Source organism: Pyrgilauda ruficollis, unplaced genomic scaffold, assembly GCF_017590135.1.
Source record: "Pyrgilauda ruficollis isolate IOZ18807 unplaced genomic scaffold, ASM1759013v1 scaffold66, whole genome shotgun sequence".
NCBI classification, from domain to species: Eukaryota; Metazoa; Chordata; class Aves; order Passeriformes; family Passeridae; genus Pyrgilauda; species Pyrgilauda ruficollis.
The window spans coordinates 1,904,713-1,931,349 of record NW_024528377.1 but is presented as its reverse complement, the minus strand read 5'-3'; the positions used below and the strand labels follow the sequence as shown (position 1 = coordinate 1,931,349).

Below are 26,637 nucleotides of genomic sequence, written 5' to 3'. Positions count from 1 at the left end.
TACAGGTGGAATGACTTTGAGGATCTCCTGTTTGAGTAAGAGAGGAGAGGTTTTGCTGATTTGAATGCCTCTGCCAGGAGCCATGTGTGATGAACTTTTCTTCGTTAAACTTGGCTTTTCATTTGACCAGCTCTTGATTCACAGGGCAATGGCTCTCAAAGGAGATGAGCAGTCTGTCCCAGCCCAGAGCAGCCCGAGGGGGATGACCTTGGGAACAGAACAGGCCACTGAGCAAGATGGAGAGAGAGCAAGAGGGAGAATTGAGCTTTCCAGCTTTCCTCACTTTTATTACCATCCATGCCAACAGTGTCCTCATTTCTGTTCTGAGCAGTCCAATGTGCTTCACTGCATTTCCTAAGGCAAAGTTAACATGGCTTTTAAACATCAAACTCAGCAGTGTATTTATCACTGTGCTGGAAAGGGCAGTCTTTTCCTCCACCTCTTTAGAGAGATTTATGTTCTGAATCACATTGTTCATTATTCTCTTCCCTTTTTTTTTTTTTCATTGTCTGGGAGGGAAGAGGGAGAGAAACCTGTGGGACAGGTTTTCCAAAAGGAGCGCAGCCTGTATCTGGTTTTCATTCCGAGTAACAGTTATTTTCAAATCCAGGTTGTCCCATCCCAAACACCCAAATAAATCCATCATCTTGACTTCTTATCTGCAGCAGTGCTGTGAAAGCACAGCTGCTGAGAAGGGCTGCAAGCTGGGAGATGTTCTCTGACACACTTGGCCTGCTCAGGATCTTGTCTAAGACAATGACACCGATTTTGATGTCAAAATAAAACAGAAGAAAAAGACTGTTCGAAACATCCACGCCAGTCCAAATGATTTTGTTGTGCACGCCAATCCAAACTACTTTGTTGTACACTGTGTAAGAACTGATTTTTCCATTTCTTGTAGCATCCCACAGCCTGCCTTGGAAATGAGAATGGCAACAGAGCTCTTCTCTGAGATGAACTTCCTGAGCCACTGATAGGCAGGAACTTTGTGTCCAGCACCTTGCAATGCTCCATTGGTACTGAGAGGGTGAGTGACATCTACAGGCTTCTTCTTCTTGTAGACTGGTGATTTGAGGAATTAAACAAACTCCCAGAGGCATGTCCTTCTGCTGCCATGGCTGTGCTTGTCTTCTCTGCACTGGATGTTTGAGCACTTCTCAGATATTTGTTAATTATTTCTGAATTAGCTGGCAGGATTTCGTGGTGTGAGAAAAGGACAAGGAAGAAGGAAAAAAGAAGAAGAGAATGAAACTTGGTGCTCTTCATGTATTGGTGTTTCTGGGGTTTCTCTGGTCTGAAAGGAGGAGGGAGACCTTTGGAATTTGCAGGGTTCCAGAAGCGCATGAATCCAGAAGGAAATTTCAGTAGCTTCTTTGTTGTACTGCACAAGTCCTGATTACACTGGGGGTGTTAAGGTTGGAAGGAGGCCTGTGGCCACAGCTCTCTTCCCAGAGAGCAGCAGGCACAACCTTCCCAGGATTTCTCCTGGGGAAGGCAGTGAGAAAGCTCAGGGAAAGAAGAGAAAACAATTCTTATCTCTATTTGCTCCTCCTGTTGTTTGGCACATGTGGAATGTGTTATGGAGATTGCTTACCAAAGAAGGGATTTCTTAATTGGACTCTGGTGGAGATTGTTTGGATTGATTGGCCAATTAGGTCAAAGCTGCGTCCTGACTGTCAGAAAGGGTCACGGGTTTTTCTTTAGTATAGTATAGAATTAGCATGCAATGTAATATAATATAATATAGCTTAATAAAGCATCTGTTCATGAATCATGGAGTCAGTGCATGTTATGCCCCAGCTGGGGATGTCCTGCATCAACAGAGGCTTGTGATCTGCAGCAAAATCCCCACTCCTCAGTACAACTCTGGGGACTGCTGGAGCCAGAGAGGGACTGGACCAGGAGCAGGTTTTCCTGGGAAGGGAGGCAGGTAGGCTACCAGCTGAAAGATTCCACATGCAGTGTTGCCAGGACTCATCCTTTGGGAAGCCCAAAGGCTCTGGGACAGTGTGAAGATGGATGAGCCATCTTGTGCTTTGAAGAAGTGCTTAAAGAAGCTGCACATGCTGGTGGAAGCAGGAGAAAACCCAATCTACCTTGGTTTCACAGCAATAGGTCTGCAGATTGCAAGAGGCTCTGGATGACTGCAGGTGAACTGTCAGCCCCTGTCAGTTTTGTATAATTAATCTTTGCTCAAGGGAGGACATCCAGAGTTACCAGCAGCCCAAACAGAGAGATTGTTATGGACCATTTTCATCTGAGATTTGTAGCAGCTAGTATTTAATTCCCAGTCTGTGTCTTTTCATTGCCTTTTAAATTAGAAAGTTATTTAATGTTGATACAGAACATTTCCTAGGAAAAAAACCCAGCCTACAGACTCATTGGATTTCTGTTTGATATTATGGGATACAATAGTCTGTACGTGTCATTCTGGGATTTGAAATGCCAATCACAGGCATTATCAGAAAACATTAGAAGTGGTCATATGGAGACTGGGAATAGATCTTACAAAGCTACTGAACAACATTTTCTTGTTCTACACATATTTCCAAGAATAAATTATTATTGATTTGATGAATTCTTTTGTAAAAAAAACCAAGGGTAGGGACTGTTTAGATGATATGTAATGCTCACCATGTGTGATTTACTGTGTTCAAGTATGGCCAAACAGTTGAATCTCAAATTCCCTGTCTCTAAACATCAATTTATTTTGATGTTTTCCTATTAACAAGTGTTTCTTTACAGCAGAGGCATCTTTGCCTTCATGTCTGTTCATCTTATATAATGATGTCTGGCTTTGGATGAAGGAGATTTTCTCCCAGCCACTCAGACAAGGCCCAGCAGGCAGCACTGCTGGCTGGTGTCTCAGAGCTTCAAAGTGGAGCTGGAGAGAACTGGGGTGCGACCAGCTGGGATGTCCCATTACTCTGCAACAGCAGCTAGAGCCAAGTCACATTTTTTGGCCATCAATCAGCTGACCATAAGCTGACTCCAGTCCCCACAGCTCGGTCATCTGGCTGCAGCAGGGAATGGCTCCCATTTAGCAGATGCCCAGGAAGATGTATGAAGCAGAAATGGTTTTGTTGGCATGTTGTGCCAGACAGTCTCCACAAAGAACAGATCAGGGAGTGAAGGTAAGAGCACAGTCGTTTACAAACCAGATGTCTGTTAAGAAATAATAAAAGAACCACCCCTCTTGTGTTTGCCTGGCTGGTGCATGAGAATGTAGAGGAAGCAAGGCAAGAGCTAAATGAGGGTGCTGTATTGACTACATTAGAAAGGGTAGAATTCATTTATATGTGTTTACCTTTGATTGCAAATCTGGGTGAACAGCAAAGCCCCCATGCCTGGATGTCTATTTGATGGGAGGTCTGTACGTTTGGGTTTGCAGTCTGGTACCATCACCATGCTGAAAGGCTGCCCAGTGCCTTGCACAAAAACCAAGGGGAGCGGCACTTCCCCAGGACTGATGGGATCTTGCCTGAAGACAGAGAGGAAAATCTACTCCTACATAAGATAGAAAGGAACTTCCTACTGCCTTGCTGCAATGTCTGCTGCCCAAGATTTCAGCAAAATTGGGAGAAAATCGCTGGGGAAAAGAAGATGGGGGAGAAGAGCAAGTTAAAGAGGAAAAAAAGTAAAAAATTCTTGCGTGTGTCTTCCCTTCTTCCATCACCTCCATTGCTTTCATTGTAAGTGGTGGTGCAGCCTGGGATGAGTTAGAATTTATCTAAATATGTACAAGATGGTGCACACAGTGAGGTCTTGTAGCCTTGATTCTAAAAGCTCTTGTGATTTGCACGAAGAGCAGGAGCTTTTGCAGCAAAACTGAGTCAGTGAAATGCAGGGGTTTGTGCCCTCCCTGTTACTGCAGACTGTGTATGGAGAACAGCAACACTGGAAAATTCCTTGGGCATTCTCAGCAAGGTAGGTCTGAGAAAAAAGAGAATTAAATGCCAGAAACATCTGTCACTGCTTCAGGGAATTGCCTATGACAGAACCAGCTGGATTTGAACTTGTACCCGAGCACCTTTTTGACCATCTACCCTTGGATGCTTAGAGATCATTAATTAATATTAATATATTTAGAGATGATCTAAGGAATCAAGAGTCAAGAAAAAATCAAGAGATTTTCCTGTGGATTCATATAAAGATAGAATCTCTATTAGAGTTCAGGGAAAGTTAAAAGAAACTTCTGCTAGGCAAAAAGAATGATTTATCCTGGCTAGCAAACCAATGGAAAAAAATAATCAGCTTGGGGTAGCTCTTTTTAATTTGAGTGTTTTAACTATCTTTGTGGAAAAACACATTGGAATTAAAAGGAAAATGAAATATAACTGTAATATATCACAGATGTTGATGCCAGAATATTGTAGTGGGTTTTTTCTTCAAAGTACTTTGATAGAAAAATGACAAGTAAAAGGAAATGCTGGTCAGAAAATCTGGATGTAGGCTTTTTAAAGAGCTCTTTGTACTGAAATGTAGATGTCATACACTTATTTTTACTATTGAACCAACACAGGACAAGGTCTGTGGTTCTTTGTGTTCCTACTATTAGTTTTACTGTTATTGTAACAATAATTTACAGCCAAATAAGAAAACAGGACTTCTCTTCTAAAGGCCTTTAAATCCAGCAAGGATTTGGGTGTGTGCAAGCCTGCACTAATTAAAAGCACAATTCACTCCTCAGGGCAGTCAGTGAGATGCTGTGGGCCACCATTTTAAACATCTTCACTCAGAAGGACTCCAGACAGGTTTATGCATCAGGTCTTATAGGGCTGTCTAACTTTCTTTTTGCTGTTTTTACATTTAGCTTCTAAACCTTTGTTTTCTCCTATTTCAATTAACAAGAATGTGTGTGGTTAAATTTTTCCAGTAAGACAAATTTATTTGTATGCTACTCTTAAGTCTTCCCTGCATTAAAATACATTCTGATTTTTCCGAGGGCCTGGAATAATGTCAGCAGTCAAGCATAACAATTTTGTGGAAATCACAACATTGAGGTACACCCTTAAAACTGGGTAGTATAAAGAGTTTTTCTAGTATAAAGAGTCTTTCAAAGTGGGAACTACCTGCCTTCTTCTTAAGGTGCTAGCACTGCTAACAACAGCTCAAATACTCTGGTAAACTGAGGAAGGAGTAATTTGCATTTACTATCCCCTTCTTTTGCAGAAAATACATACTTTTTTCTGATTGTCCATATTTCACATAGATTTCCATACAGAAAAAGTTGTGCAGTTACCAAAATCACCTCTTTTAAAGAGCAAATCACATTATGAACTCTGGAAATGCACTCAAAATACCAACATTTTAAAGAAAAGAAATTAAAATTAAAAAAAAAAAAGGCCCCATTATCACGACAAGTATATACATAAATAAAACCAAAAATAACCCTGTTCAAACATGGTTGTGGTTGGATAGTCATATCATACTTCTTTCTCACCAATACAGTGTGAAAAACATGCACTAAAATTGTTGATTAAGCATGAGAGGTGATCAAATTCAAACTGATCTAAGCCTAATCTGTGGAAGAGTCCAGGGCAGCTCTCCTGATGTTCTTCAAAGGCAAAATAAAGCACTTGTCACTGCTACAGCTCACAACCATGCTTCAACGTGGCTTCCTACAGCTGGGGCCACTGTGGTGTGTTACCTGAATTATTCCAGTGATAAAAACACCACCAGATTTAAAAAAAAAAAGAAAAAAAAGAAAGGCAAACTAAATCCACCCTCCCCCTCCCCCCATCAATTTTATCAGCAGCTTTTCCAAAAAGAAAACGAGTCTTGTACACATACATATACACGCACACAGGGAGAGCTCAGGACTACAGACAACTTCTGGGATGGCAGCAGTAAGGGTGTGACAACACAAGATGTCAAAAAAAGCCACTGTGCTTCTCCAGCCCTTTGCTACATAATTTGGAGGCCTCTGCTACCCAGATGGCATTTGAGAGGGAGAGAAAGGAGAAGGGGGGAGATGTTTTCTGCCTCTTCCCGAAGGTTTGGCTAAACGAGCTTGCAAGTTGTGGGAATTGCAAAGATTTGTGTCCGGTGGTGGCAGCCGACGGCCAAAATCTGAGCAGCAAAGGGCGTGGAAGCAGAGAGAACCAGACAGGCAGAGAAAGACAGACAGACAGACACAGCGACAGAATATGAATGGCAGTCCCAAGTGAGGTGCAGGCTGGATGCATGTCGTCCTTCCCGCGATCCTTGCTCCCTTGGAGGGGTGTGTGCCCAGGGCTGTGGCAGGGCCGGGCGCTCCAGTGCTCGCGCAGGCGGCGGCGCCTGAGCGAGGACTGCGGGAGCTCAGCCACTGGTTCTCTGCCTTCAGACACATTGGTTGGGAGGGAAAATAATGAACTCGTGGGGTTTAGTGTGGCTGGAGACAGGGGGAGAGGAAAGCGAGGGAGAAAAGGAAGAAAGGCAGGGTGTGGGTTAAAAGGGAGGAGTGCAGGAGAGGGTGAAAGGGAGATTTAGGCATAGGCTGTCAGATATTCTAAAGAATGGGAGCAGGAGCCCATGGCAAATAATATGAAGCCTCTTGACACCAAAAGCAAGATGATTGTAAAAAAAGGCCTCATGCGCCTGGTTTAAGCCTGAGCTGCTTTACATCAGAAATAAAATAGACTAAATGAGAAATCGCTGCACAAGCCTCCAAGTCCTGGGAGCTCAATGTTTTGGTATTTCTCTGGCCTTACTACACCAGTACTCAGGATTCAATCAAGCTGCAACCCTCTGCTGACTTCTTAACAGAATTTGGAAAACTTTCCAGAAGTGCAAGGTAAAAAGCACTCAGCTCTCCTGAACACCTGATGGACAAACGTCAAACCATTCATTCCCCATAAGGCTGGGGCAAAACAGACCTGACCAACATTTTTTAGGGAAGTAATACACAAAGGTGAGGTTTGTGTTTCCTTAACCTTCTTCACAGGGGGGCTGCTTCCTGAGCAAGCCAAGACTTCCAAGTCCTTTGTCTCCCACATGCCCACACACAACACTGCACTCCCCTCCTGTCATCTCTCCATTAAAGCCCCACCATTTCCATCAACCCTCAAACCACTTGCGATGTTCACTCTTAGGGAAATGCGTGCTGCTACAACAGGAGGGCATTTTATACATGGAAATATTCCATTATTTCACAAAAACCCTCAAGTCACCAGTTCTCTATCCCTGACAGTTCTCATCTTGTAAGCATGCTCACCCCCTGGCTCATCACATCTGCTGCATCGCCTTGCGTACCTGTGCTGGGTAACTCCTCCTCCCCTGTGCCTCCTGCAGGGTTCACAGACACACTCAGACACCGTGCAGCTGTGGCACTGGATGAACAGGCAGGGTGGACACCAGTCCAGGTGGTTTTCCCAGTCATCCTCATGCACCCCCAAGCACAGCTGACAAACACAGAGGCACCTGCACATGCAGACATGCTCAGAGGCACCAGCAGAAGCCCTCAGAGACGGGCCCACAGATAGGCACAAACCCTCCCTGCCTGACAGCCTTTCCAGACAGACAGATGGACTCAAACACTCAACACCCCCACTGTCACTGTGGGGCTCTGGAGACACAGGTGCTCCCACCTGGACATGCCCCTGGAGCTCTCACACATCTGCAGGCCATGAGCTGCCCTCCAGAGGCTCCTCCAGCTCCGTGGGCACTGATAGGAGCATTGCTTTGGTGGCAAATGAGGACTGAGCCATGCAGCCTCTTTGGTCTGACACTGGCAGGGGGAAGGATGAAGGAAAAAGGACCCTGTGGACCAAGGAAAAGTCAGTTTTCCTCTCTGACCAAGGGGAGGGAGGTCACATAAACAGCTTTCCCAGTGACTCAGGGTCTGACCGTGTTTCTTTCATTACTTTGGGCACTCAGCACAAACTGAACTTGATTTTCCCATTTGATACAGAGCAACAAACAGTAATGGGAAACGTTCTTTGCCTGGAGGAGGGGACAGAAGGCTGTTAGTCACCTTTACAGCACTCGACTCCAGGCTGTGTCTGCTAATGTGGAAAGGATGGAGGTGCTACTCTGTGCTTGGAGCTACTTCTGGGATGATATAGTCCAAACCTGCTGGGTTTTATTCAACTCCTATCAGATTTATTCCCAATTATAATAGAGAGTAATAATTTTGACCACCTCAACATTTTCTTCTAAAGAGCTTAAAGGGTTTTGCAAACTTTAATAACTATACTTTTTAAATATAAGGAATAATAACAGTCTCCACTGATGGGAAGACTGAGGTACAGGGATCTAATAAAAGTCCAAGGAGTATAACCCACAGGCCCTACATCCCAGGCCTCACACATTATACAATTTTTCATCTTACTCTCCAAAAGTCATTCTTTGTCTTGAAGAGAGCTGACACATGGTAGAGGTGGTCTCTGCCTTGGAAGTTCTTTTTTTAGCAAAAGATTAAAAAGTCCTTTCCTCCCTCTTTAGTTACTTAACAAGTGGCATAAGAGTGCCCCAAAACAGAAACACTGAATATTTCAAAAAACTTTTGGGAAAAAAAAATATTTTAAAAAAATCTTCATTTTGTGGCTAGAAAGTTAGTTGTGCAGCAGTCACTGAGAGGAAAGCTCTGAAAATGCAGCTTCAGAGTGATGCAATTTAAAGGTGAATTTGGCAGATACTGTGCCAAAGTTTTTAAATCCACCAGATTTTGACCTTCTCTGTGCCTTTTGCACTTCCTCAGTTGTGTGAGATGCCTCTGGGTGTCTGTGGAGCTCCTTGGGAGGATTTAGGAGATGTTCCCAGGATGCAGGAAGCAAGATGGACTTATTGCTTGACATGATAGGAATTATTGCTTGACATATTTCCCCACCAAGGAGGTGTTTTACGTGAAGGCTTCCTGAAGGACTCAGAAATGCTGAGGGGGGCTACCTTGCAAGCACATGGCTTCCCACTATTTTGGAACGCACAGCCATGCTGATGAGCTGCTGAGCTGGGCATGCAGCTGCAAACTCACCCATGGGCATGCAGGGGAGCATTCCTGCATCCAGGGAACTCCCAGGCACCAGGAAAGTGCCTGGTTATCCACAACCAGGTCCAACAGTGAGACAGTCACACGGGCTCAGTTACACACACAGCAACCCTGAATCCATCAACAGCCACTCACTGCAGAAATACACATGAAATTCTTGTGCTTGCATTCACACTCCTTTCCCCCCACACATGGATTTATGTCTGGACAATCTCCTGTGGATTTGTAGCCCATTCAGGCATCCAAACACACTGAGGGGCATGGAGCACCATCAATGGAGTGCACACACAAAGACCCACCCATGCACACTCACATATATCTTAACGAAGGTTTTGGTCTGGGAAATTCCTTTTCAGGAAACAAAAATAAATGTCAAAAGAAAAAATGAAAGACAAACCAGAACATGGGGAACTGCACAAACAAAAGCAAACACATACCTACACACACACTGTGGAGGCTGTCAGTCAGTCAGGGCTCTCCTCACAGCTACAGCTCAGTGCCTGCTGGGTTTACTTCCCCTGAGTGCAAACGTGGGGCGAACCTCACAGATTTCAGGCTTATGTGTCAAAGGCTGCAGGTCAAACTGACCTGTGCCAGGAGTTTCCATCTTCCCTTCTAACTGACCACAATGAGAACTGACCCTTCACTCCAAGAGCAGCACCTTCCAAGTTCCTACCACAAGCACTCTTCAGCTTCTAAGGAGTTGAGCAGAAATATTTTACCTACACCTGACCAGTCTAAACATCTCCTATTAGTGCAGCTGGTTGGCATTTTAGGGTTTATTGTTTCTGTCCTTTTCAGACCCCAGGTCTCTCAGAACAAGACAAGACAGTGTACAGAAACGCAGGGCAGGGCTTGCTCAAGCCCACAGACAGCAAGGAAGCAACGAGCCCCCGAGGGGACGGGAGAAGTGTGTCTGATAAACTGCCTCACACTGCTTGGCAAGATGACAACCGTCCGTCCAAGATGGGCTGCTACTTCCAAAGCCCATTTTCTACAGATGTAACATATCGAGTGCTGCTAGCAGGGAGGGAATCTGACAGGACAAACCAACATACAAAACATTCTCTTATTCAATAAGGGTTATAAGTGCAAAGGGATTTCAGAACATTTCAGAACAAACTCAATCCATAGCTGCCGCTTATTTATCAGTGCATCAAAAGGTTGTGCAAGTTTTTAGTAACAAACATTAGAAACTAGTAGCAAAGGACTTGCCTAGATAAAAAGAGAAGATTTAAACATGCCAGGTAACAAAAAGATGTGTGCAGAGATCTGTAAAACTGTATAGAAGGAAAGGATTCTTTAGAGGAAACAGAGGGACCATCACACAACGCTCTTCACAGCCCTTACTGAAAGAGTCAGGGCCAACCCTGCTGCCTCCTCACCTAAAACAGCAGCTGGTTGTTTGGACAGAGGCATGCCCTCATTTTTTGTAGGCTTCTGTAACTGAAGACTGGATTCTGGGCCTTGCCTGACATGAACTTGAATTGAGACAGAGCCTTGTGGCTGGCAATTAAGCACAGCAGCACGGACAGCCCTGGAGACTGAAGATCACAACAATCATCAGCAGACATCACTGTCTCAAGATGCTGAGAATGAATGTGATTTATACTGCTTAAATTTGATGTCTGGGAGCCGGGTGTCTAGACAAACCTAACAAACCTAGACACTCACCAGTCACCGGTGGGCACCTCCAAATCACAATTTATTTCCCTGTCACAGACGTGTCCATGGTGCCTGGGAGGGGAGCATCCCTCTCCCCTAACAGCAAGAGGTCACCTGGCTGTGACTCTCTTCCTCTCAGACAATGGAAGTTAATGAGGGGATCAACCTGAATTTCTTCAAAAGAACCCGTTGGATTTTCCTGCAGTTTAGGATTTCTGACTATTTATGTACCAAAACAAAAGGATTTCCTTCCTTTCTGCTTAGAAGACTTTTGTGTATGGATTCAAACACATCAGTCAGGGAAGTCTTATTGATGTTTAATATGATTCATTTCCAGTTAACTGAGCTTATTCCCTCCAGTGCCATATGCAGTTCTCCCTCCAGGGATGAGGATTGAACTTTTCCACAATCTGAAGGCTACTGCCAGGTTCCCTACTTAGTTTGCTTGTGACAAGTGTGGCAGAGGAAAGGTTTTAATTTCACTCTTAAAAATTAACAACTTCAGCCTCATTGTAACATCCCTCTACAAAGTTGGACTAATACTGATATCTACCTAGTAAAAGGGTATCTAAAATTGTTTACAACATTCTGTAGGAAATGTTGTAAGCAACTTTTTGTGTCCAGAAAGTAGGACAAAGAGATGCAAAATAAAAGTTCCTTTTTAGTTAAAAACTATTTTCCATTCTTTCAAAAGACAAGGAAAATAAACTAGATTAAAAAAAATTCATTTATTCAAAATCAAAATGTTACAGCTTGAATAAATATTCCTTTTTGAAATTATAGAATAAAAAGGAAAAAAAAAAGAAAAAAAGAAAAAAGTTGAACAGAAATTAAACTAGAACCAAGATATGAAAATATTTTGTTTGGAAAGTTCCAAGTGAGGCATTTTTATTTTTCAAAACACTGCCTGATTATTTTTCTCTAAACACAGCACTGAGTGATAACTTTGCTGTCACTTCTCTGCTTGCAATGGGTTGCCTTTACAGCACACAATTCCAAGATGGAATGTTTATTCAACAGCCACATAATTTTGAAAATTTCCGACTGACTTGCTGTTCTTTAACATATTTACAGCAATTTTCTTTCAATCTTTCTATTTTCCTGGCCTTTATCAGCTGGATTTTTCGGTGTAATTTTTGTCCATGCTCATAAACCCATCACAGTCTTTCTTTTGGAAATGTGTCCTGCCTGTCCTTTGTCTATTTATCCTATAATTCTATGTCCATCTACCTCCAAAAAAGGAGACATAGGAAAAAAAATTGCCTGGTGTGATTTATTTCCTGCACAGCAGATGCTCATTTCAGTCTCCATGGCTCACTCAGTCCTTCACCTGTCTGCTGAGATGGGCACGAGTGGGGCCAATCAGTGCCAATTGGGCTGGTGCAGTTTGAGAGATGGAGCAAATCAGGTTGCAAACAAACAAACAAAAAAAGGGTTGGAACTCTGGTGCTTTGTTTTCCTTTGGGATTTCTGCTTTATTTTTATTTTATCTACCTCAGTTTATTATTATATTTACATTTGAAACAGAACATTAGGAGCAGGTTCCTCTAAACAGAGACAATTTGGTCTTTATTTCTTTTGGAGGAAGCCTGAGTGAGGAGGCACAGGGAGGATTCCTGTTCTGGTTCCCTCAGTTCCACCTCGAAAGAACTGACCTTTATCTCTCTGTGGGGTGGAGAGTATTGAGCTGCCATGGGAAGCACAGCATAACACTGGGCAGACCAAAGTCCTGTTCGAGCAGCTTCCCATGGCACAAAGAGCTTTTTCACTTACACTCCACGTCTCCCATCACTTTTCCTGCTATACAGTTTAATTCATGCCAGGCGGATTATGGAGAGAAGAAAATGATGCAACGGTCAAAACGTCCTTTAAGTCGTTCCAAAGAAAATTAAAACAGAAGAAAACCAAACCAAACAAAATGCAAAAAAAAAAAAAAAAAAAAAAAAAAAAAAAAAAAAAAAAGGAAAAAAAAAAAGAAAAAGAGCTTTGAAATTAAACAAAAAGTTCTGAAAATAAACTCAAAAGAAAGGAGGAAAGGGGAGGGAAAAAAAAAAAAAGAACCCGGGAAAGACGAATGTTAGAGCAGGCACGATCATGGACAGACGCCAGCTACTTACGTTCACCTCGGTGATTGCTATATCAACAATGCTACCCACAACAATCAAGGCGTCAAATGTATTCCATGCATCACAGAAATAGTGCTGCATGTGGCAGAGAAGCCAAGAGAGAGAGAGGAAAGAAGGAAGAGGAAGAAAGAATGAGAAAGAGGAAAGAAGGAAGAGGTAGAAAGAATGAGAGAGAGAGAGAGAGAAGGGAGAGAAAGAGGGAAAGGGAGAAAAGAGGGGAAAAAAAGTAAAAAGTAAAATAAAATAAAATGAAAATAAAAACAAAACAAAAGCATGAAAGAGGGAGAGAAGAGGAAAAAAATAAGAAAAGAAAGAGGTTATGTGGGCATATTAAATAGTCTCTTACCACTCTACAGTATTGGTTGTTCAAACCTCTGTAACGTTTCACATGATGGAGGGTATCAACAAAAGCCTGGTTAGTCAGAAAGTTACACTCAAGCATGTCTACCTTTTGGAGGGAAAAAAAGCACACACACCCCAAACTCTGTGCGCTTTCACCAGTCACAGCCTTGGGGCCAGCTATGACAAGTGAAAAAGAAGGAGGCATTTCCCCCCCTCCTTTTTTTTTCCCTGGGAGAAGGAGAAGGACGACGGCAAGTTCAATAAAAGCATGACTAGAGGGAAAAAAACCAGAAAACAAAAAGAGAGAGAAAAAAAGAGAGAAAGAGAGAAGGAACAGCAGAGGAGGAGGAGGTGGTGGTATCCTGGGGAGGGTAGAGTAATACTCACATTAGTTTCACTGAGAATGACGTCTATAATGCTGCCAATTACGATGAGGAAGTCAAAAACATTCCAAGGATCACTAAAGTAACCCTACATAAGGAAGGGGCAGGCAGGATGGGGATTAAAAAGGAATGTTAGACAGACAAAAACAGTTCAAAATTACCATTAGAATTTCTGCCCTGACACCTCAAGGGGTTTTCCTCTTAAGTCTACTTGTTGTGTCTCAAGCTGCAGCCTAGGCCTGGGTTCCCTGACTCGTGTGAGCAGCCCCTCTCCAGCTCAAGCGATTCCAGAGAAGCCACCCCTCCCCTCCAGCTCTGAGACAGGGGATGAAGGGAGGTCACACAGAGCATTTTCAGCATGGCTGCTGGCAGGAATGGGCCTTGCAGGACCAGCTCCTCCAGACATCTCCATTCCTGGCAATGCAGCACCCTTCCCATTTGACTTAGTGGGGAGAGTACAGGAATAGTGTAACATGGTTTCCTCAAAAAATGGCTCCCCACTGTCAATACCAATCCCCCAGAACATGTTCCAGCTCTGTGCTGGCACAGGGAATACCTGGCTGCTGTGCCATGGAGGAGAGGGCACAGTCAAGCTGGGGATGTGCTAGCTAAACCTCACCTCTCTCTAAACCTAGCCACCATCACTCATTATTTCAGTCATTGGCCTAACAGTTTCTTTCAGCAATGCTTCAGGTCCTGTCTCAATAATACAGAGCAGGACTCTGTTACTCTGAAAGCACACCTGCACCCAGAATGGAGCTGTGAATGTAGCCTGGCTTGTCCCAGCAGGAAGGGGAAGAACAGGAGCAAAGTTGGCTTTAGCATTGCCCAGAGCCAGACCTGTTGCTCACTCCTGCTAAGGACAGTGCCACAGCAGCGCTGTCACCTTGGCTGTCCAGGACAAGCGATGGCTGGTCACTTCAAGGGCCACCCCAACATCTCACTGTCTAAGCAGAGCTCAGGAAATGCTAATCAGCACTGCTTATCCTGCATAATGTTTTGGTGGATAGGCTGCAAGGACACAGGACCCTTTTGGAGAAGGTCCCGTTCAGCCTAGGAGATGAACCTCTGCTTGTAAACTTCCTCTACAATTCAATGTCACAAGCAAAGAAAATTCATCCTGGCTCACTGAGCACCTGTGCCAATCTCTTGCCCTCGTTCTCCAGTCTTCAAAGGAGCAAACATACAAAATCCTCCGTGCTCCTTTCATGTGTTTGGTTTTGTGAGCATGGGCTAACCTGACCTCCCTGTTTCCCAGCTGCAGCTTGTCTCCTGTGAGACTGAACCCGAGCTGCACTGTGACTGCTATTCTTAGTCCAAGAGTCAGGTCATGGGTAAAGTGTGAGCCTGTGTTCCCAGGCAGCATTGCAGAAGCCAAAAAGGAGAAAAGAAAAAAAAAAATTAAAGACAAGAAAAAAAAAAATTATCCCAGTACTGGCACTGTACAAAGTCAGGCTTGGGAACCTCAGATTACTGTGGGCTCAACCATCACGTGGAACAGGCACTGGCAAAAAGTGTCTTTCTATCTGCTGAAACACTGCCTCCATGAGACTTTGAGACTCACATTTATGAACAACATTATACTTTGGGCTGGGGAAAAAAAAAGAAAATACGAAGCAGAAAAAGCCACTGCCCAGCTGGTTCCACGCCAGTGAAGGGAGCTGGTAGAGGGGACTTTGAAATCTCCTCAAAACCAGAATAAAACACCTTTATTCTGCAGCCTGAAATAGGCAACTCTCTTAGCAGATCTACACTGGAAGGAGCAACCATCCCATGGCTACACATAACTATACAATTAGCTACAACAGGGAGGAAGCAAACAGGAGCAAAAGCAAATTCAGAGAATATTATTATTCAGCGTCCAGCCTAGAAATACACAACAAATATTAGAATGAATTCAGCGGTGATGTCCAGCATCATTAACAACCAGATGGACCTGGAATAAAACTGTAATTAGACTTCACCAAGAGGAAGGGGAGGGAGAGAACAGCAGATTAAATTGTAGAGGCAAACGCATTTTGAATAAATAAAGGATAGACACGGCTCATACAGAGTTACACAAGGTGCCTTTGCAGCCTGATGCGACCTTGGCAGACAGTGCACTTGCAGGATCAAAGCAGAGAGTAGAAGACAACAGACCCAATCCTCCTGCCCCTGTCCATGGGCACAGTCCTGCAGAAGGCAATGGCAGTGCCCTCGTGCCAGATGAATGTGTGTTCAATAGCATGGTTCTCTTCTATTTCCTCTCAAATTGCATAGTTTAGGAATTAGTAAGAATTTCATCAGGAATCCAAACAACTTCAAAAAAACCCAAGAGTTTGATTTTGGGCAGCTGCAAGGGTGAAGATCCAAAAAATGTGTTGTTTAGATGATGATTTTTAATGATTTTCAAATCAGACATTTGGTATTTTTACTATGCTTGGCATTATACTGCGAAGATTGTTTTTGGTGTAACCAAATTTACAATTTATTTTTTCTGAGCAGCTTCTTACATAGAGTCCAATAATCATTGCTCTGCTAAAACAGCATTTGCTGTTGATATGGAACCCAGGTGACAAGTGGCATCAAATCCTGTCCTCAGATGACCACCAAAACCAGTCAGTGATTTATTGCTCCCAGTAGTAGTAATACAACCTCACTGGAAGCAATGACACTGCACTGACAGAGCTGGCACATCTCAGGAGAGATTCAGGCCTGGAAGGAAAAGGTCTCTTTTTCATTGCTTTAAAAAATAGCTGCTTTGGACCTCTGAGACACCACAGCATATCTGGAGTCACTCTGCTGACTTCAACAGCGTTGCTCCAAATTTACACTGCAAGTTCTTTCTCCTGGGATGCTCTACTGAGTCTCAGCAGTAAGATCCTTGCTTGAAAGTCACGGGCTCATCTGCTCTGGGATCCCAGAAAGAGCATTATCCCAGTCTGTTATTGTGTGGCTGTGTGGTGACCACAGAGAGCTCTTCTCTTCCTCCTGTGTCTCTTAGATGAGTGATAGAGAGGAACCATGGGTATGAATGAAGTTTTACTCAACCCCACATCCAAAATGCCAGTGTTGGATTAATGAAACATATGGGTTTTAAAACCTTCCTTTCCTCCTCACCTGCTCCTTCTGTGTTTCAAACAGAAGGGTGAAAAACAGGAAGATATTATTCACAGTAAGAGAGCTCAAGGAAACAGAGAGCACAGACGCTTCATTGGGGTGCAAGGTGATGGAATCCTTCCCTGGAAAGCCACCCACCCTCCTTAGAAACATTTACCTACAAATGGCCCCGTGGGACTTGGCTTTGGATCAGACCTCATAAGCTGGTCACCAGTTATGAGTGTGTAATGAGAGTGAGCTACATCCCTTCAGGATTTGCCTCTTGTGACAACAAAACACCTCTTCAAGCCACATTCCCCACTGGGCTGTACCAGGGTGGCTCATGAAAGACAAACTAAATGAGGGAAGAGCTTTCACTCTAATAAAGAGGTTGTATTTCCAAAATATTTTTCCCACCAGAAAGTTCTGCATACTTTTCCCAAGAGGGTGGAGGTCTGACTGGAAATGAATTGATGGCACTGTTTGTTTTTGCAGTACAGGAATTTAGAGTGCAATACCATATTTTACCCGTAAAGGGAGAGGCTTGACCCTGATTTAGCTATTATTGCATGCCACATAATGGCATCCTCAGGGCTTTACTGGGGAATGGTAGTCACCCTCTCTTGTGGGATGTCTTTGGAGATCCATGAAGCTTTTGGGGAGAAAAGAGGACAGAGAGAGACCAGGAGGATTGGATTGAATATTCAGGAAGCATGAAATAGCCCCACCAGTAGAGCACATTTTTTCCCCCTTTTTTTCCACCCCAAAGGTAGCAAATGATAGTGTATCACCATATGATCAATAAGTTTATGAAAAGCTGAGCATAAATAAGCAGTAGCTGACTGGAATGGAATCTCATTTGTGTGAGAGGAGCAGACATTTCAAAATGAGTATGCCAATCATTTTTAGGTTTCCTAGTTGCTCAGATTAGCTGTTAAAGAAATTAGGCTTTATTTAGGTGCTAATGGAGGCATTGACATCTCTGGACACCATTTCTTCTACTTTTTGTGACTATGAGATCCTAAATAGGACATCTAAGAAGCCTCAATAACAACAACAGGGAAAATTGCTCGAGGGAGTCTATCTGAAGCTCAGAGTCACCTGGAGCCCATAACAAGGATATGGGACAGCTGGAGTGCCGTGCATCCCCACAGGAGCACAGAAGTCCTCAAGGGAAGGATGCTGTTGAGCTGTTGATGCCCAAAAGTGATTGGGTTTTGAGCATCCAGCCCTGTGGGACCTGCAGGGTCACTTGTGTGTCAGCTTAGGTGCAGTTTTTTATCTGCTTAGTCACAGGTTTTCATTTCTGCCTCTTCTGAGTTGGCTGGCAAAATGTAACAAACCCTTCTGAGAAAAAGGTCTCTAAAGATGAAGAGCACAGCAAGGTCAAGGGTATTCACTGGGTGGGATCTGAATGTAGGTGGGATGGTTCCCAGTGGAAGGTGATGCTGCAATGTTGTAGGAAAAAGGGAAGGGCATGCATGCAGGCATACAGGTTTGTATTTATGAATACAGGAATGAAGCATTGAGGGGGAGAAACTAAGACACAGAGATAACTGCACAGCTTAAAAGGAGGGCAAACTGCAGAACGACCTTGCTACCACTTCTGAAATAATCCTGCATGCTAAAACAACAAAAAGAAGCAAGTCTAAATCAGCTGAAGAGAGTAAATAGGAAGGAGAGAAAGGGCCTGATACCCTGATACTCAGTGGGATTTCTTAGAGAAAATTTCCTGCTGATTGCAAAGGGCAAAGAAGACTTTGCTGGGGATTTGCAAAATGAGATGAACTGCTAGTCTGGCTGATATTTAGTTAATACAAAGACTCGTTTTTGAAAATGCTGCAGGCTTTTTAGAGCTGTGAGAGTCAGTTCTCAGACTTCATTAAAAGAGGCTTTCCCTGAAAGTACTTTTGCAAAAGGGACAGTATTGAGTCAAAGGACATTTACACAGTTCCATAGCTCTTGGCACATGCTCTCCCAGCAGATTTGGGGAATTCATGTGCATCCTGAACAATCTTACAAAGCTACAATAGCTCCTGACATGGAACAGAGATGTGTGTCAGATGCAAATTCTGTTGTGCTGAGATACCATTTAGCCATAACAGCAATCAGGGAAATTAGCAGAATGTAATAGAGAAGGAATCAAGTGGAGGATGCAGCTGCTTGGAGATCCTGACAGGCTGCAGGAAAACAGCATCTATTTGCATACTATCTATCAACTCTCATCCACTGATGGATTAATTCTGAGACAGAGTCCCTGCAGTTCACCTACCAGTCACTGTAATGAGTCACTGCTGCAGGGAATTAAACAAGGCTCCCTTCTACTCCTTCAAATCTTTCCACAGACAGGCAAAGAAAAGAGCAGCATTTCATCACTCCAGACTATTCTGGTGAGTTCTGAAGGAGCCTCATGACTCTTTGCTTATTCTGTAAGAAAACAAGACCAACTTATAGCCCAAGATGGACACTCAAAATTGTTGATGTTTTCCTTTATCTTCCCTCACTTGTTTCATGCTCTCTCTCACAATGAGGGCACCTGTGAAAGCAGAAAGGTGTCCCTGGAGGTCTGAGGGCCTGCTTGGACATGCTGAACACTCTTCTTGACAGAAAGAAAAGAGTTGGAGGATGTGAATGGCTCTGTGATCTGGAAAAAGACCTGAGATGTTTATTTCTAGGTCACCGAGAGGTGACCTCATTACTGACCACTTTGAAGTGGACACCTTCTGATTACTGCTTGAGATCCTGTAGGTCCTGAGCAAATTACAAGTCTCATCTGTGCTTCTGGGGAACAAACATCTTCATCACAGGAAAAAACCCAAAAACCCCACTGCCTGAACCAAAGTCCCCAAGGCACTATTTGACAAAACTATTAACCTTTATGGAGGCTGGAAATACAGAATCTCTTTTTTATGCTCTACACACCTAATGATAATTGATAATGTCTGGAAGACATGACTAGAAAAGACTGTATCATATCTGTGAATGGAGAATTTCCATTTCCAGATTTTGCAATCCAGTTCATTTCACCAGAACTGTGTTTTCTAAAGAGCCCTGTGAGTGCTTCCATGTCCATCTCCATGGACTCATGGGATGGTTTGGGCTGGAAGGGACCTTAAAGATCATCCAGTTCCAGTCCCTGCTGTGGTCAGGGACATATTCCACTATCCCAGGTTGCTCAAAGCCCAATCCTTCCTGATCTTGAACCCTTCCAGAGATGTGGCACCCACAACCTCTCTGGGCAGCCTGTGCCAGGGCCTCACCACTCTCACAGTAATCTAACCCTGCCCTCTTTCAGTTTCAGGCCATCCCTTGTCCTATCACTATGTGTCCTTGCAAAAAGACCCTCTCCAGCCTTCTTGCAGGCCCCCTTCAGCTGCTGAAGGTGCTGGCACTTGGTGGCACAATCATCTTAAATCTTCCTCTATTTCATTTACTGTAAAGTGGTTGAAATACACAGGCTCTCAGCCATGGGGGATGCTTGAAGTGCAATTTCTGGTCCCAGGTCCTCCAAAGACTGGGAAAGAAGCAAGAAAAAGGCAAGATGGAAGCATTTATTATGAAAGCATCTCTTAGATATAGCAAAGAGAATATTTCTAGGCAATATGCTGAGAAGGCCTGAGGAAACTATACCAGTAAAGCATGCTGAAACTAGATGATTCAACTAGCTGATCCTGATGTAATTTTTGGCCTGGATTGCTCTTAAGTGCCTTTGAAGGAAGGGTGAGTAATGCCTCTGAACAATAATGACTAAGGCCTCCTTGATATAAATGCATGAAAATGGTGGCAGAATAGCTGCAAGCTCTCTTATAAATTTTACTGTCCACCTAGAAAATAAGATGAACATTCCTGACCTTCCCACAGGTATATTGTGACACAGCAATAGCCCATGAGGAGTCAGGCCCTTTTTCTCAAAAGCAGTAAGCTCACAGCAGTCAGTTAACAATTACTGCCCTGCAGCCAGAAACCAGACTTGTTGTCAGCAAAGAGAAACAAAATCAGCACCAGTTTTAACCAGAAAGACTGAAAAATGAATGTGATGGATGAACAGATATTTTATCACAAGGGGCATTCCATGAGATCTTTGCTGTCAAATTCCATCTGGAAGAAGCTGCAGGTGCTCAAAGACTTTGGAAGGTCTAGAAGCAGCATGTCTTGATGAGGGTCAATAAAAAACTCCTGAAGGCAATAAACCAACCCAGCAATATGGAACAGTCCTATGAAAAGAGCTAAAGGATGGGTTTTATTGTTTAAGATAGTCTGTCTCCTAAAGTAGGACTGATATCCCAGCCCAGGCAAGAATGGTTCAAAAGAAGGAAAACCCAGGCTGCAAGAGCAGAGGTGCCCTATCTCTCAGAGTGAAGAGCCACTGCAAGGTGTGGCAAGATGAGACAGGGGCAAGCAGTGGGTGAAGAAGCATTCTGAATATGGGGCTGGACTTGGAACAGCTTCCCTCTCTCTGTATGAGGCATGGGAAGAGGCTGTGGACTGCTCTGACCTGGCTGCTGAGTGGCAGGAAGGCACAATGTTCCAGAAACAGCACAGTAGGTATGAGCTGTAGGTTTTTGCATTGTTTCTTTTAAGTTCTTAATTTTCATAAAAGGCTTAAATTTTAATGGATTAGAGTAGGTAGTAAAATAATACTTATTTTTATGTAATCCATCAATCATAACTTGCCAAAAGAGGATGATTACTCTCATTTGACTCTTGGGGAAGCAGAAACAAAGAAAACTAAAGTTTCCAAGGTCTCCAAAAGCCAGATGCATGAGAAAAGAGAGATCACCTCTCTTAGATGTCAGCCAGGTGACCATTTGCCAGTGGAAATATCACTTTCTAACATGACAAATGGTTCTTAACAGGTGCTGTATCACAGCCTGTTATCTGGTACCATTCTTATGTGAAGATTCACATCTCTGAGAGCTCTGGATCCTTTAAAACAACCTCACAGGAAGTGACAGAGGGCTGGGATTTTTTGTCTGTTGCTTTTCCCTGGCACTGTTCCCTTTCCAGGCTGTTGATATTGCTATGAGTGAGGCCCTAGTTCACCATCCCACTGGGCTTTTAACATCATGTGGATAATTTTCTGTATTAAATAATTAAGTGCAATAGCTAATGCAGTGCTTCCCACACTGTTGCATTGTGCAGTCATATAATTATTTTGGATCATTTATAACGACATTAAAACCCCCAAGTGCCAGACTGAAAATACATCTGTCATAATGTTGCAGCAATATGCAAATTCTCTGGGTATGTTTGCTGTGAAGCAAAAGGTCCTGTATCACTGAAGCTCTTACACAGCTCCTTTAACAGCCTTTTCTGCCTACTGAATTCTCCTCTGATCCTTCGGAAAGCTGGAGGATTGCACAGCTCTGGTTGATCACTGTTAGATTTCACACATTCTCTATAGTAATTAGAGGATGTATTTGCAGAAAATTGCTGGCCTTGTCCTCCAGGAAGGAGAACATCCTGCATTTAAACAACAGATCTAACACAGCAGATCTAAGCAGTAGATCAAACAGTCTTTTTGTCCCTCACCAACTGTTTCCACCACAATATGAAAGGACAAGTTCTTTTCCTGAAGAGGGAAGTTTGTTCTGGGTACTGTTTTGTTGTTGGCCTCTTTCTATTAGGGGCAGCAACAAAGAAACCAAATAAGGTGCACTCTGCTCATGCCTTTGTGCCAGATATATTTATTTTCTGCAATAAAATGGGAAAGAGACACTTGATACAGGATGTCAACCAGTGCTGACAAGGAAGGCTTTGATGCTTCCTGACCCAGATTCAAGTAGAGTTATAAGCTAGGATTTAGGGTGAAAGTTTCATTTCTCATCATCCATCTCGTTACATTCACCTACCAAGTGTTTTTCACACTGCATCACTCGTTGAGGCTCAGTCACGCCTATGCCATCTCAGAATATAAGCATATGCACAATAGAACAACTTTAGTCTGGCACTACTTTTTCTCGTTTAAAGTGTTTGGAAGGGCCAGATTTGCTCTCCCACACACACTCAGGAACTGGTGAGGAGCTCAGTGAAATCTAGAAGCCATCAAAGAGGATTCCCTGTGCTTTCACATGATAGAGAAGGCAGCTATCTGCTAGCTAACTCCTAATTTGTAGAAACTGCTGCTAAATCAACCTCATCCCTGAGCGTTCTGTTGCAAATTCCTTTCTCTTTATTAACTGGAAGATTTATTATTCAAGGCTCTACTTGATGGACCAGCAGTCTAAAGCAGCAGCATGTAGCTCCTCTTTCTTCAAATTTCACTGCCTTGTAACACGTTGGCAGCACTCTCCTGAGTAGTTTAAATTAAGTAACAAATAACAAATCCAGGCTTTGGCCCTTGCTAGCAGGGTCTTCCATGGTCTGTGAGAAAGCCCCAGTGCTGAACTGCTGAGAGAATGGTCTGGGCTGCAAGAGGCTCACTTTCTTTCTTAGCCTCTCTTTTCCTTCCTTTTCCTGACATATGGGCAGGTAGAAATTCTGTCAAGCAAGCAGCTTCCAGGAGCAAGTCTACCAGCTGACTGTGCAACCCACTGATGCAAAGAAAGGACTGGGATGACCTGGTCATTCATGTCCAGAATAATTATTCCAAGTATTTCTTCCCACCAAAGTCACCTAAACATGCTGCTCTGACATACAGTACTTTTAGTATTTACTTTTTCAGAAAGGCTTAGAAAAGAGGCTCCTTCTTCCTTCCAGACCTATGGACATGAAAGACAATATGCTCAAGTTTGTGCATGATGTGTATTCTGTGCAAAATGCATGGGAATCCTGCAAACAGGTAATCACAGTAAAGAGAAAGCAGAGGAGTGATTAATGAAGGGAGAAGATATTTTTTTTCCTTTTTCTAGTTTATTTCCAAAATCCTCAAGGCTGATTCAGCAATTCCTCAAGAGCCTCAGGCTGACTTCACACAAAATGCAGTCACTGGTATCTTTATCTGGGCATGACAAAGACTTCAGGGGTTTCTGGGTGCATGGCAGCTGCTGGGCTCATTGGAGCAGCTGAGATTAATTCCAGCTGAGCTACTGGTGGTATAGAAAATCCAGAGGAACATACAAGACATTCAGAATTCACCACAACAAAATTTGGGGTGAAAAAGGAAAGCCTTTCTGAGGTACCTGATGATGCATTTTGAAACAGGGCTGAATTTAACCCACAGAAGCAGGGAAACATACTGTACCCAATTTCTACTGGAACTTATTCTGATGAGACAGTACACAGGGAGGCTCTGTGGCTGAGATTTTAATGTGTTTGAACATGGAGACCTGGGATGCCTGCCAAGGGAACTTTAGAAGCACAAAAAGATGCTCATTAGCTTAAAAGGTATGGGTTTTAATTCAGTTTTTAATTTTCTAAAAATCCCTTCCCATGTTTACTTTTTCTTTCAGTCCTGTTTCTGTTTTTCTTTGCCTTGCATCACTTTTTGTCCAATCACATCTTCCTCCATTTTATTAATACTTTACCATTTCAAGGTCTTAAATTTATCTTTTGCTTTCTGCCTTTAAGTATATTTTATCTTTTCCCACTCTTCATTATTTCTATGGCTTTTCTTCCTCCATGGACTTGGGTTTTCTCTCTTTTCCTCTCAGACCTGGTCCTTCCTGTTGGTTTTGTTCTTTCCTTTTCTTCAGCTCACAAACTGCCTTACCTGATCATTCCTAGCTCTCTCCATGCTCACTACATCTTACCCACCATCAAGCAGAGCTCACTCTTCCTTTTTGTTAAATGATGTACATCATTCCCCACCCACAGGTTTTGACACATAATCAGCTTTCTTGAGCTTTCTTTTGCCTTTTAAAGCATTTTTTTATCCAAAGCCAGGGTGGTGGTTGGAGACTGACCTTCCTCTTGCAGGGGATGCAAGACTCAATCATCAAATACTCCCCATGTAGAGGCTGCCCCTCCAAAACAGAAAAGATGATACTGAAGCTGAGGAAACAATTAGGTGGCCAGCAAGGTTAAGGACCTGCCAAAACCAGCAAAGGAAGTCTGCAAAGTAAGAGCCACTCAACAACCACCACATTTGGCCACACAGCATCGTGTGGCCACAGTCCATGGAGGGAGGCAGCTGCCTGCACCACGGGCTCACACTTATACAGTTTAAACCACTAATTTATGCCACCATACTGCATCCCAGGCATGTGATTTTTAACTAAATATGATTCCTGTTGGATGGAGCTGAAGTGTTATTCAGCTCTGAGCAAAAGACCACTCAGTTGTAACCAGTTTTTCTGATGTTTTTTATCAGTGCAGAAAGTCTTTACTTCCCTTTCTCTGTATAAGCTGGAGAAATAAAACACTGTGTTGAATGATGCCAAGACAGTGTCCTAAGATATACAGGTATTTCTACGTGTACTAGAATGGAGAAGTACAAAAAGCATTAGATTTCCAAAATTAACCAGCATTGTTTCTATGGATATAAATTTCAGCTGTTTGTGAAAATGTTGAAGCCTCTATCCTGACCAAGGAATAACAGATTATGGTTTTGGTGAGAAAGAAGAATGTGAGTAGTATGAAGCAGCCAGTGTGACTTTAGGAGAGACTGCTCAAAGATCTGTTTATAGGCATAAAAGCATGAGAAATGTACTGGTAAAAAGGGAACAAAAACAGATGAGTCATTTTGCAGGTTTTAGAAGAAATATCTGTACATCAAATGCATGATAAACGCTGACTGAGAGGAGCTTAAAGACGAATAAAGAAGTGCAAATGCATCAGGGGAGAAAGAAACACTGAGGACACATAGATCCATCAGTACATGGAGGCTGAGAAATAACCATGGGTGGGACTTGTGACTTCCACAGCACAGAGGGTCACAGCTCTTCCTGGCATCACACGGGACTGTGTGCCTTGTGCTGAGTGTGAAGCTTGTTTGAAACAGCCCACTGAAGTCCAAACTGTGCTGCACAAAAATGACATGTAAGAATGGCAAGAATGCAGAGTAAAGTAGCAGTGATAAACGGGGGACTGAAGTAACTCTCTGAGGCAGGACAGATGGCGTTTGCTACAGGCTGCTTTACAAGTAACATCCATAAACACCCAGGGAAGAAAGGTGCTGACAGTGTCTGGTAAATGGAATAGACTTGTGATCTGCAGTCTCTCTGATAGTCATAATTCCACAGAGGAAATCTCCAAGATTCCCTTTCCACAGGCAGGCACAGATTTGACAAAATATATGATCATGTGCTTTACTTTATGCATAGCAGTAGTTCCACTTCTATACGTCTCCCCTAGTTTAAGATGACAGGCACAACAGGAGAAAATTCATAGCTCTTGGATTAGTGGTCCTGCCCTAGCTAATAAGAGGTCAGATTAAGTGTTTCCTGAAATAAAAAGTAGATGTGGCTCATCAGGAAAACAGCCCATTCCAGGGAGCTGGAAAGATCTGAAATTCCTGGAGGAATATCCATCCTCACATTAGCATGTACATTGACAGATGGTGAGGCTTCATATGAATAGGAATTTTAAGTCACTGTCTTTAACTTGAAAAGATAAACCCCAGGCAGGTTTTTCAGAGCAGCTGGCCCTTCCTGGACTGGTTCTTGTGGGGATTTCTTCCTTAAGAAGCTGGAACAGTGGTAGCTGTGAGCACCACAGGGAGCACAGCACCTCATTCCCTTTAGTAGTTTTCTCTGGAAAAAGCCTGAAGCAGCAGCAGCAGCTTTCACCATGCAGGAATTGGAAAATAGCTCAGCAGACTGGCTGGAGAATTTATAAAATTAGAAAAACAAAGCAGCAAAAGGCCTTGGCTCAACAGCATTGCTTTTAGACTGTCTGTGTCTTTGAATCAGTTTATGAGCATCAGCCAAAACAAGCACTGAGGTCCATTTGAGAGTTTTGCTTCAGAGCAGCATATTAATACTCTGTAAGGAGATGCAGGGCAAGTAGTGGATGTTTTCTTTAGCAGCAGCCCTCATCATCCTAAATCACTCGAGCTCACTGTTAGCACACCCTCCTGACAAAGCTGCAGACATGGATGAGCTGTGTCTGACACAGTGCTTAGATTAATCCTGCAAAAAAATGGGGTAACTGATCCTCTGCTCCAAAGAAGTGTCCCACAAACCCACAGGGT

General features: G+C 43.3%; 1 protein-coding gene across 1 annotated transcript in view; it reads right to left on the bottom strand.

The window, feature by feature from the left end:
- Positions 1-26,637, bottom strand: part of CACNA1C (calcium voltage-gated channel subunit alpha1 C) — a 456,585-nt gene that overhangs the window by 42,570 nt on the left and 387,378 nt on the right. Inside the window, exons 30-31 of the mRNA XM_041484502.1 lie at positions 13,492-13,575; positions 12,754-12,837 (exon numbers count right to left, since the gene is read on the bottom strand). Of these exons, the coding sequence (XP_041340436.1) occupies positions 12,754-12,837; positions 13,492-13,575 (168 nt within the window). The remainder of the gene's footprint in view (positions 1-12,753; positions 12,838-13,491; positions 13,576-26,637) is intronic.